Genomic DNA, 13,109 nt, shown 5'->3' on the forward strand with positions numbered 1-13,109 from the left:
AATCATATGATCGGTTGGAAATACTCAACCCAACTTTTTGTGATTGATATAGAAGTTGTACCATTTTATTTATTGAACAATTATGAAAAGTTTTGTGAAATGAACATTTATAAATACATCTACTTTTAATATAATAAAGTAACATACATATGAAATTCTCTCAATATCCCTTTAATCTTTCAATTTGAGGGTCACAATCGGGGACACAGCGGTAATTGCATAAACCTTAATTAATTTAATTAAAAATATGTATCCCATAATCATTGCATTACTTTTCAGTTGTCCAAAATCTTTTCCATAATTAATATATCTCTCATGCTTTTGTAGAGGGTTGTGCAACGCTGCATGGAATAGAGCAAAACCATTTGCACGCTTTCTGTCATTTGCAGGCTCAAGAAAATTTCACTTCTTCTATCATCCTTCTATATATATGATGGCTTTTCATTTCAAGCCCCAAACCCTACATTTGGCTTATCTTCCTCTTCTGCTTTCGCCCATCAATATTAGCTTTTTATTTTTCATGTATGGATTGCGATACATCTCCTTCCATGCCACACTTTTAGTTGTTACTCTAAACGGCTATTGTTTTAATCTGTCTATTTTTCCATTTCTGCAGAATATGAGTCGTAAATTTGACTGCATAAGAGACATCAGCGACAGGAAGGAAACATGGAGACTGGCTGTTCGAATTATTGATGTATGGAGCGTTGTTAACAGTAAGGGTGCTGAACATCTGGAGATGGTTATCATGGATGCTGCGGTATAAGAAATTCGTTTTCGTTTAATGTTCCATTTTTTCATTATTAGCAATGCAATGACTGCGATTAACCATAGTTTACAATACATATGTTGTTAGGGTGATCGAATTCAAGTTTTGATTAGGGCTGATCATACAGATAAGTGGAAACCAAGAATTCAAGAGAATATGACTTGCATAATCAACAACGGGACTGTATTTGATAACGATTTCCAGTGGAAGCTGTGTGACCATTCAAAGAAATTCGTGTTCCTTGGTGGTACGACCATGAAACAAATGGATTTACAAAATATGCCTCCTCTGAAGTATTATTTCAAAAAGTTTTGCGAAATCAATGCTGGAAAATGTCATCTTAACAGGCTTGAAGGTAGAAAAAAATATTAAGCACCCTTTTATTCTTATAAGGATCCATTTACTTATAACATTTGCCATACTTGATCTCTTTTGCAGATATTATAGGCGTTGTACATGAGATAAACAATATGCAATCAAACACTCCAGGAAAGAAGACATTTGTGGCCCTCAGTATCAAAGATTTGAGGTACATTTGTTACCATTAATCCTCTTTCAGTATGTATTTTTCGATTATTATGATTCAAAGTAGATCTTTCTTAACCCAGTTATTTGTTTAAAATTTCAGCGGCGACATCATTAACTGCACCTTATGGGAGAGCTATGGTATTAAGTTTTTGGAATATTATAATGATCCAACAAACACGGGTGCTATCGTCATCATACTAACCCATGCAATGATCAAGGATTCTCAGGGTTTGCTTTTATTTTATTTTTTTCTGCTGTTGCCTTATCACATTTTTTCAACTATGTTGTAATCTTTTTTTTTTCTTCAATCAGTATCCAATGCATGGAGTGGTTCAAAGCTGCTAATCAACGAAGACATCCAGGAGATTTCTGAGTTTTTGTCAAAGTATTTACATTAGGCAGTCTTTTGTTTTCAATTAGTTTTTTCATTTTGATTCCAAATTATATCATGGATTTATTATAATATTCCTAGGTTGCCTGCAAATGAACAATCCCAAAAGCCATCGCAATCTGCCAAATCCATGTCTCTTTGGTCTGGTGGATCCCAGTTTACAACACTTGAAAAATTTGTTCATAAGGCAAAGTGCATTCCTTTGGGTCAATTCTGCAAAATCAAACAAGTATGACTCTTAAATTCGTAAATGATTTTTCAAGTTGTTAACAAGTATCTATATCTATCTGTAATGCTTTATTTTTATTTTTTAGGACATGTTATGTGTTACTGTTGGAACTACCACGAAATTTTATGTATCCAAGCATGGTTGGTTTTACTATGGATGCACAAAGTGCTCTGTGAAAGCTACTGATTTGAACAATCCATACCAGTGTGTGTGTGGCGAAAATGTTCACAAACCTATACCAAGGTTGTTTTTTGTAAATATTTCTTTTTATGACCTTTGAATCCTTTTTGTCTAACATCACTCAATTAAACCTGTATGTATTTATGTAATAGGTACAAAGTTGATATATATGTTTATGACGGTGAATCAAAGTTTCGGTTTGTATTTTGGGATGCCGAATGTGAGCAGATCATAGGACAATCTGCTGATAGCATGCATAAATCAATGTTAGAGGTATGTTAATAATCTATTTTTTTTGTAAAATAGTATAATATATGATTTCTAACATTTTTTTTTTCAACTTTAGAATGGTGAAGATGATCCCATGGTTTATCCTGACGAGCTTGACATGTTGTTGGATAAGAAAATGGCTTTGAGAGCTAAAGTTCAGCCAACCTTTGGGCAAACATCTGTTTGGAAGTTTTCTTATGATGAAGAATTTGTTAGTCAAATTCAAAAGGATTATATTGCTGATGAGGTTTTTCAGTTTATAGTAATCTGCTTGAATATCTTAAATTATTTGAAATCCATAGCATATTAATAATATCCTATTTTGTAATACAGGCTCATAGTCTTCCTGCCATTCCAAATGCTGTTGCTGATCATGTTGATACTTCCATTGTATGTTATTTGTTACTTGCACTGTTTTCATGCAAAACATGTATTTTCTTACATATTTTAATAAATCTGTTTACTACATGATCAGGAGTCCTTATCTGCATTTGGAGAAAATGATCCTGACAAGAGTTTGGCCAATACCCCATCAAAGAGTGTTTCTCATGGTGTTGATGCTGAAGAATCTGATTGTCAGCTTTTAGGACTTACACAATATTCAGGAACCAAGCCACCCAAAAAAGTGAAGATTGAGGCAAATGCTTGAAGACTTCATCAACTTTTTTATTTTATGCATGCCATCACAAAACTGTTGGAACTTATAATCCTGTGGTTAATGTTTTTTGGTTGTTAAATTTAAGGGATGTATTGTTTTATTTACTTTGTGGTACTGCATTTTCTACCAACAAAGCTTTCACTCTTGGACAACATGTACTATCTGTATTCAAGCATTTTATTTCAATTTCGAGATTGCCATGGAATTATTTTGTTCAATTTTAATCAATGTTATATTCTGGATTTAGTTTTATGACATAATTGTGGGTTGTATTCATTCAAAAATATATCTTAGATGTTATACATTTATACATTTTTGCACAATCCAATTATACTTTTACTTAATCATATTAGTTTACATAATATGATTGTAATATATGCTGCAGGTAAGAATCTATATATTTTATTTACAAAATCATAATAACTAATTTATACAAGTTTAGTTTGAAACATGTTTTGATCTTGCATATTTAGGGTTCTTTTTAAATATTTTATGAATTACTAAATCATGATCCTATTAATATAATCAAAAACAGTTATGCACATGCACATCAACCAATATATATGTAGACAACATAGATGTTATACATTTATACATTTTTGCACAATCCAATTATACTTTTACTTAATCATATTAGTTTACATAATATGATTGTAATATATGCTGCAGGTAAGAATCTATATATTTTATTTACAAAATCATAATAACTAAATTATGCAAATTTAGTTATAAACATGTTTTGATCTTGCATATTTAGGGTTCTTTTTAAATATTTTATGAATTACTAAATCATGATCCTATTAATATATTCAAAAACAGTTATGCATATCAACCAATATAACTTTTGCTATTCCATTATTTCTTAGACTAAACTTATAATAGTTTTTATTTATTCATGAAATATTTTCAAGAACTCCATTTTTGCACTATAGACACTTACTCACTCATTTCAGTTATGACATGCTTTGGGAAACTACACAAGTTAAGTTTGTTTCACACATAAACTATTATCATTGCTTTTCTATCATGCATTGGATGTTTAATGACACTTAACGTGTAATAAAGTATAATGATAATCATTACAATATCAAAACTAAATTGGCCTTGAAAGAGATTAATTTATGACTATGCTAAGCGTGCAGATGAAAGTAAAGGACCAAACAAAGGCATCATTGATAATATCTACTCCTACTGTAATTATTACATATCCATATAACTTAAACCTACATATATATGACCTTATGTTCCCATCAAGTATTTCTCTGAAAATCTGTATAATCAAACTAAAAAACCAGAAATATGGATGGTCTGAATCAAAAGGCTCTTGAAGATAAATGGTTTAGCAGTGTGTTAAGCAAAAAAAGATCAGCAGAAGCAAGACTTCATCGTAAACGTCAACTTCAATCCAAGAGAGCAAAGAAGTACAATGGACTGCAGAAGGAGAATGTAGGCAAAACTACCCCAATTAGTAGTCATGATAATGCTCATGCAAGAATTCCATTTTCTACCATCTCTCAGAACATTCCAAGTTCCAGCAATTCGGTTATAACAACTTTGCAGAAAACTCATGCTTCCTCGGTGATCAGTAATCTTGCAAATTCGTTGAATAAAAAACGTCCAAGGGTGGTTACATGCAGAAACATCAATATGACAGGGACGAATTTAAAGAATAGATTTGATAACGTTGTTGGTGAACGTGGTTCTACATCTTCAAAAAACTCTCCCTTACATACTACTGAAATCAATGAACTTTTTGGAGATGACAACGAAGAGGAAAATATGCATGATGATTCGTCTGAGAGTATGGTTTATTTATGGTAATGTACATTCTTGATTAATTTAAACACTTAACAAATTTCTAATTATTTTGCATGTATCATTTTCCATAGGTTGGAGTTCAGATGACAGCATGGTTATGGACGAAGATGAAGAAGATATGGACAATCAAGCTGTAGTAGTCAATGCACTACCATCAGGTTTTTTAACAATAATTTGATCATTGTCAGTACATTTCTATTATTAAACATCCTTTCATCTGTTAACTTAGTTGTGCATTCATTTAGGAGATTTTTACGACATAGGTGATCCAGTGTTTGAATGTCCAAAATGTGGTGCAAACATGTGGTATTTAGAAAGGAAGACCAAGTGTCGGCAAACATTAAGTCCTAAGTTCACGATGTGTTGCGGTGATGGTAAAGTTCAAATTCCTTTATTGAGAGAACCTCCACCGGTGTTACAGAAACTGCTGTTTGACCAAACAAACCCTGAATCAAAACTATTTCAACAACAAATACGTCTTTTCAACATGATGTTTGCATTTACGTCTCCGGGTGCTAAAATGGACAACCGTTTTAATAATGGTAGAGGTCCTCCAAATTACCGAATTCAAGGACAATCATGTCATCGTATAGGTAGCATGTTACCATTGCCAGGACAAAACCCCCGATTTGCACAACTCTATATATATGATACTGAACATGAAATACAGCATAGATTAAACGGATTCAAGTATGTTTATCAATTCCTTCGTGTATTTATTTTTCGATGTTTTATGCGATATGAACCATGTACCATTGATTAGTTTTCATTCTTTGCAGGACAAAAGAAGGAATAGATATTGACATAGTGAAAAAACTCTCTTCTATGTTGTATCAACACAATGTTCATGCCCAGAGTTTTAAGATGGCAAGGGATATACTTTCAGAAGGCAATGTTTCTGACCTAAAGCTCCGTCTTATTTCCGAGCGGCGCACCGATGGGAGAATTTATAATCAACCAACTGTTTCTGAAGTTGCTGCTCTAATTGTTGGTGATGTTGACACTGCTGAGAAGAGGGACATAATAATGCACAAACAGACTGGACAACTTCAAAGAATAGATGAATATCATACATCATATTTGGGATTTCAATATCCATTGCTTTTCCCCTATGGCGAAGATGGTTACAGGCCGAACATTAGACACCGTAGTCAAGATTCCAACAATCGGCGTAACTCAGAATCAATGACTGGAGTAGCCGACAATGAGGATGTTCCGTGGGAGGAAGCAAATAAAAGAAATAGGCTCACAATTAGAGAGTGGTTTGCATTTCGTATTCAAGCCAGAAAGGATGAGGCCCAAACAGTTATCAGATCAAGAAGGTTATTTCAACAGTTTTTGGTTGATGGTTATACAATGATGGAATCTGAGAGACTTCGATGGTTAAGAAAAAATCAATCTAAACTTAGAGTTGGAAAGTATAACTATCTCACAGATATCAGAACCAATGGACATACCGATGGTGCAAACACAGGGAAAAGAGTTGTCCTTCCATCGTCCTATGTTGGTAGTCGCAGATACATGGATCAACTTTACTTTGATGGAATGGCAATATGTAGTTATGTTGGATTTCCCGATCTATTCATAACGTTTACGTGTAATCCAAACTGGCCGGAATTGAAACGTGTACTTGCTCCTAATAATTTGACACCAGCAGATCGGCCTGACCTCATAGCAAGAGTATTTAAGATGAAATTCGATGAGTTACTGTCAGATTTGACTAAAAAAAGTTGTATGGGCAAAGTTCTTGCGTGTAAGTATTGATTCATCTCAAAACTGATCATACGTTAATTTTATTCTTAACCATCATTATTCATACTTTTTTTTTCTGTTGTAGATATGTACACAATTGAGTTTCAGAAGAGAGGCCTTCCCCACGCTCATATTTTGATATTTCTACATCCATCCAGCAAATATCCAACACCTGCTGATATTGACCGTATTATATCTGCCGAAATTCCAAACAAGGACACCGACGGAGACTTATATAATTTGGTAAAAAGTCACATGATACACGGACCTTGCGGAAACGCAAACCGGCTTTCGCAATGCATGAAGGATGGTAAATGTTCCAAATACTTTCCTAAAGACTTTCGGGCTGAGACGGTTGTCGATCAAGATGGTTATCCGGTTTACAGAAGAAGGGACAACGGTCACACTGTCATTAGGAATGGTATAGAGGTTGACAATAGATTTGTTGTTCCTTACAATGCAAAATTGTTGTTGAAGTTCAGAACTCATATTAATATGGAATGGTGCAATCAAAGCACATCCATAAAATATTTGTTTAAATACATCAACAAAGGCTATGATCGAATAACAGCTGCAATTGTTATGAATGAAAATGGATGTCCTATTGAGCGTCAAGATATTGATGAAATCAAGCAGTATATTGACTGTAGGTATGTTTCTCCCAGTGAAGCATCCTGGAGGATTTATGGTTTCCCCATTCATGGAAGGAGACCAGCTGTGGAGAGATTACACTTCCATTGCGAAGGTCAACATTCAGTCTACTATACTGACATCAGCAATGTTTCCAATGTCCTTGATAAACCAAGCGTAACTGAATCGATGTTTACGGCATGGTTTGAAGCTAATCAGAAATACACCGAAGCTCAACAGTTAACTTATAGCAATTTTGTTTCAAAGTTTGTATATGTCAAAAAGAAAAGAGAGTGGAAACCCAGGCAGAGGGGTTACACAATTGGCAGGTTAATTTGGGTTCCTCCAACTACAGGAGAATTGTACTTTCTCAGAATGATGCTTACACATGTCAAGGGCCCTCGAAATTATTCAGAACTGAAAATAGTTAACAACGTCAAATACGATACTTTCCGTGATGCATGTTTTGCAATGGGATTTATTGGGGATGATCGTGAATTTATAGCTGCTATTTCAGAGGCATTTCAGTGGGGTTCTGGCCACTATTTAAGATTGCTTTTTGTCCACATGTTGTTGTCAAGTAGCATTAACAGACCAAGGCATGTGTGGAGCAAAACAAGGGATCTTCTATCTGATGGAATTCTTTACTCTCAGCAGACTATTGCCAACAACAGAGGTAACATTTTATTGAAAAAATGAATTAGATATAAACTTCATTAACTTCATTTTTTAAATAATTCTTTTGCAAACTTCTGTCAAATAGGTTTGAGGTTGTCAGAACAAGAAATATACAATCTAACTTTGATTGAGATAGAAAAGTTACTACAACGTAACCGTAAGAGCCTGAGCGACTTTCCTGGGATGCCAAAACCACAAGGATATGTTCCCGAAGAATTTGGCAACAAGCTTATTTACGAAGAGCGGAACTACAATCCCGATGAACAACTTCAAGAATTTAACATGCTGTATCAGAATCTCACAGGTTTCTTCACTGTCCATTTGAAATCTGTTATAAATGTAAAACCAAATTAACAATAGCATAGCATAGTATCTTATGATTGTTTAAGAATAATTTCCTAATTACCAACAGATGAACAGAGGGATGTATTTAAGAAAATCATGATGGCCGTGAACAACCAGAATGGAGGCGTGTTCTTTCTTTATGGTTACGGCGGTACAGGCAAAACCTATATGTGGAGAACACTAGCTTCTTATATAAGATCAAAGAAACAAATATGTCTGACAGTTGCTTCTTCTGGGATTGCCTCACTATTACTTCCAGGTGGCCGGACGGCGCATTCTAAATTCAAAATTCCGATTCCCACGCTTGAATCTTCGACATGCGACATTAACAAAGGGAGCGATAGAGGTGATCTACTAAAACTATCAAAGTTGATAATCTGGGACGAGGCTCCAATGTGTCACAAATTTTGTTTTGAGGCATTGGATAAAACTATGAAGGATATCATGGGTGGATCCAAAGCATCAAATAAAATATTTGGAGGTAAGGTAATAGTCTTTGGCGGTGATTTCAGGCAAATTCTTCCAGTGATTCCAAGAGGCAGCCGCTCGGATATAGTTCATGCTACAATCAATTCATCATACATATGGGATCACTGCAAGGTTTTGAAACTCACAAAGAATATGCGACTACAGCAGTCGGCAAATACCACCAGTTCCGCAGAGTTAAGACAATTCTCAGATTGGATTTTAACTGTTGGAGATGGGAAGATATCAGAACCAAATGATGGTTACGCAGAGATCGACGTTCCTAAAGATCTGTTGATCTCTAATTTTGATGATCCCCTTCAGGCAATATTTGAATACACCTATCCAAATTTTGCCGTTAATTACAATAATGTGGATTTTCTACAGTCAAGGGCAATATTAGCTGGAACCATAGAGACTGTTGATCAAATCAATCAGTATATTTTAGAATTTGTTCCCGGTAATCAACATTTTTTTATAATATTGCGTTTTGTATTTTATTTTTTCATGCCCAATATTATTTACAACAACAAATAACATTGTCAACCCGCAGGTCAAGAGAAAGAGTATTTAAGCTCGGATTCAGTTGATACAACAGACGGTGACGGCAATGAATCTTTTGATGTGTTAACTCCAGAGTTTTTGAATGCCTTGCAAACTTCCGGTGTCCCCAATCATAAAATCAAATTGAAGATCGGTACACCAATAATGCTGCTCAGGAATATTGACCAAGCAGAAGGCCTTTGCAATGGAACACGTCTCATTGTTACCAAATTGGCCGATCATGTTATAGAAGCAAAAATTATTTCTGGAAAGAACATTGGTGGTATTGTATACATTGCACGAATGGATATAACTCCGACTCAATCACCATGGCCCTTCCGAATGACCAGAAGACAGTTTCCTATAATGGTATGCTACGCTATGACAATCAACAAATCTCAAGGTCAATCTTTAGATTTCGTCGGTATATATTTGCCAAGAAGCGTGTTCAGTCATGGTCAATTTTATGTGGCAGTATCAAGAGTGAAGAGCAAAAAGGGTCTAAAGATTTTAATTCACGACAAAGACAAACAACCATTGTCGGCGACGACGAATGTCGTTTTCAAAGAAGTCTTTGAAAATTTATAATTGGACAATTAAATGTTCCATTCAATTAGTATTTTGACATTTTAAACGCCATGCACGTTAATCATTTAAAGTTCTGGAGATTCTAATGAAGATCTTGAAGGATACTATGATTTTTTCGTAGATGCACAATATTTTTTTTTGTATGGGCAATATATAGTATATGCAACTCATGGATATATATTTTTTGCAATTCACACATTCTTCAATTATATATCATTAGGAACAAATGCCATAAAGAAACAGAAACATGCTCTAAAAGAATTACATCATAAAAAGATCCCCTTTTTAATAAAACAGCTCCACCAAACAATATAAAACTGTAATTCTTTTTAAGACTAAATCACTTTGTTACCATACAGTATAGCATTTGCAACATCATTCATAGAAATAAACAGAGGTAAAACTAAATCGCAGTCAACATAAATTCCATATTCTTAAACAAACACCATTCACAACACAAAGTCTAAAAATAAAAAACATCCAACCCAACACAAACTATAAAGATAACAAACAACCAACCCAACACATTACCTTCGTATTAAATCATACCAGCAACATCAATTCCTGTTCACTAACCGAACAAACATCAGATCTGAAAATGGAATCATTGAGAATTCCAGCACGTCTCCTGATTTAAGTTTTTTCTCTCTTGCAAAAGAGTACCATCCAACCCCAATATGTATTTCATACTCATTCCTTCTGGCCCTAAGAATTTCGCACTGATATCCTTTTCCATCAACAAGATCTACCATCCTTATTGCATTCTGCGTCTTTCCAAAGCACGTCTTCGATATTTCCATAGGAACATTCTGCAGATTTTACAACATGCATGATATGTACATGAGCTTTACAAATATATACATAAATACATTAAATTTTTCAAGATATTTACCAGTGCATTTTGTCCATGCATGTTTGATTCTGTGACATGCTTCCTCCACTTTACTTCACCACTATAATCAGCAATGCATTCCTCTTCAGTAAGAAATCCATGGTTTATGAGATTTTTTAACATTTTATCTTGCTCTTCGTCGAACTCTTTAATGATTTGACGTGCCCACTCAAGGGAGTCTCTTTCCGGATCACTTAAACATTATATACAACAGTACAATTATTCTACAAATTATAACAAAATTTTTCGAATATAACTATTCATTGTTTTTTTTTTGTTGTTAAGAACAACAGTCATATTAGAACAGATCTAACAAAAACCTTTAATAAATACTAAGTTATCAACTATACATCCCCAATTGAGATCAATTTTTCAGTGCATGCAAAACTAGAGAAGTCTGAAATTTTTTTATGTAAGAAGAAATTTTCTTTAAGCATGCATTTTACACTTACCTGCTGGAAGGAGAAGGAACAAATGGTACCCCCCACTTCACCATTTTCCAAAGTGTTAATGATAATAGAGCAAGATTTTATCATTTATCAAAAACTTCCTATATATGCCCTTAGGTATACACTTACAGTTTGGGCCGTGAAAATTGATGGGCCTTTATTCTATAGGACATAAAAACCAAAGACAATTTAAAATAATATTCATCATTACACTTTGTAACATGTATATATATATTGTAAACCATACATCATTACTTTTTTAAATTTTGTTATATATGTTTCAATATATTTCCTTTTTTATTCGCAGTACAAAATAAATTAATTCATTTATTTTTTTTTATTATTAATAACATATATTTAAATATCTAATAGAGTATGGACTTATGTTTTTTTGAAATATTTTTCACTTTCTTAACAGATACAGAAAAAAATGAATTCATATTCTAAATGACAGCATTCTAACAAAATAATAGTTTTGATTTTACAAACATATGGATTCACCGATTCACAATAAAGTTAGGTGCCAAAATAGTCATCCATAACATATAAATATACTTATATATACCATAACAGCAGAATTATAAAAAAGATGCAACCAATAGAAGTTAAACAAAAAACATAGTTGAGTTTTCATAGAGTTAAGGAACACTGCAGTCACAGTTCAAAACAAAATTCCATCCAACAAAAACATTTAAATTCCCCCATACATAAGGGAAGAAGAGTTTATACTGAAAACACTTAATAAACATAATGGTTAACAAGTTCTTCCACAAATTTCCAAGACCCATCATTTCTTCTTCATCGTAACATAAATGAAACTACCATGTCGGGCCAATTGACAGGTAAGTTTGTCACCTCTCTTGAACCCTTTGGCCTTCACGTATGCGTACCAGCCTTTGGTCATGTATTTCTCAGATGGACTTGGAACCCCGTTACGATATGCCGTCTTCACAGTACACTTGAATTGTTGATACAGATCACAATCTCTAATGGTTACCTCATTCTGATTTCTTGCCAAGCAGTCTAATGCTATCTGCTTAGGGAAATGCTGCAACAACACAGAGATTCCATTGATCAAACACTTGACATAGTGAAGAATTAAAATACAAGGTAAATTTCGAGCATGCTTACCTGGACATTATCCTTCTTTACTTTTGAATTCTTAATAGCAATATCCCAGCAGTAAGTCGGCTTTCCCCCCCACATCCTTATCCTAACATTTGATACATTTTTGCCCTTCCGTGCAAGTTTCACAGTACTTTTCGTTTTCCCATCTGCATCAGCTCTTTTGTTGGCAGTCCTGCACTCAGCCTGCATATTTGTACTCTTACAAAGGACACTTGCTTTGTTTCCAACTGTTTTCTCAACAACAGTGTTGGAGTTCTCAGTGGTTTTGCTATTTGGTTGATTATCATTCCCAGAGACAAGGGGGACATCATTTTGTTCAACCTTAACATCCCTTATAATAACAGCTGTGTTGACGACATTGGAAACAACTACAGGGGCATTCTTTGAAGTTTCTGCAAATGTAACAGATTTCTTTGATTTTGTCTTATCTTTTCTAACAGACCTGGCACAAGATTTTTTTTCAGAACCATCTGCAACCTCATTCACGAGTTTCTCTATCTCAATCAATGCAGTCTCCTCACTGGAAGAGCAGTTGTAACTCCGTTAGGACGTTTTGAAGGAAAAAATAAACAATAATAATCCTAAGTCTTACTTAAATAAGCTTAAAATTTCAAGATTAAGAACTTGAAAACAGATATAAGATGACAATCTGGAACGATAACGAAAACTATTACAAAATAATGAGTAACACTAACAGCCTAACAAAGATAAGTCAGACTTTCACAATATTCCGAAACGGGAACTTCAGAAATAGTAAGGGTTATACTCCATTTACATCATTTTCTAAAACTCACAC

The 13,109-nt window shown here is 34.1% G+C and overlaps 2 protein-coding genes across 2 annotated transcripts; both read left to right on the forward strand.

Moving 5' to 3' along the window:
• Positions 1-378: 378 nt before the first annotated feature.
• LOC131642229 (replication protein A 70 kDa DNA-binding subunit C-like) lies at positions 379-3,167 on the forward strand. The gene is made up of 11 exons (XM_058912501.1): positions 379-760; positions 857-1,124; positions 1,208-1,298; positions 1,398-1,525; positions 1,610-1,682; positions 1,770-1,917; positions 2,003-2,160; positions 2,250-2,370; positions 2,444-2,614; positions 2,701-2,757; positions 2,843-3,167. Exons 1-11 carry the CDS (start codon positions 431-433, stop codon positions 3,014-3,016), a joined length of 1,719 nt encoding a protein of 572 aa, XP_058768484.1. The 5' UTR covers positions 379-430; the 3' UTR covers positions 3,017-3,167.
• Positions 3,168-4,324: 1,157 nt separating this feature from the next.
• On the forward strand, positions 4,325-9,844 carry LOC131642230 (uncharacterized). The gene is made up of 8 exons (XM_058912502.1): positions 4,325-4,826; positions 4,915-5,001; positions 5,089-5,533; positions 5,623-6,596; positions 6,681-7,901; positions 7,989-8,207; positions 8,316-9,173; positions 9,267-9,844. Exons 1-8 carry the CDS (start codon positions 4,325-4,327, stop codon positions 9,842-9,844), a joined length of 4,884 nt encoding a protein of 1,627 aa, XP_058768485.1.
• The last annotated feature ends 3,265 nt before the right edge of the window (positions 9,845-13,109 follow it).

This window comes from Vicia villosa, unplaced genomic scaffold (genome assembly GCF_029867415.1).
Source record: "Vicia villosa cultivar HV-30 ecotype Madison, WI unplaced genomic scaffold, Vvil1.0 ctg.004673F_1_1, whole genome shotgun sequence".
NCBI lineage: Eukaryota > Viridiplantae > Streptophyta > Magnoliopsida > Fabales > Fabaceae > Vicia > Vicia villosa.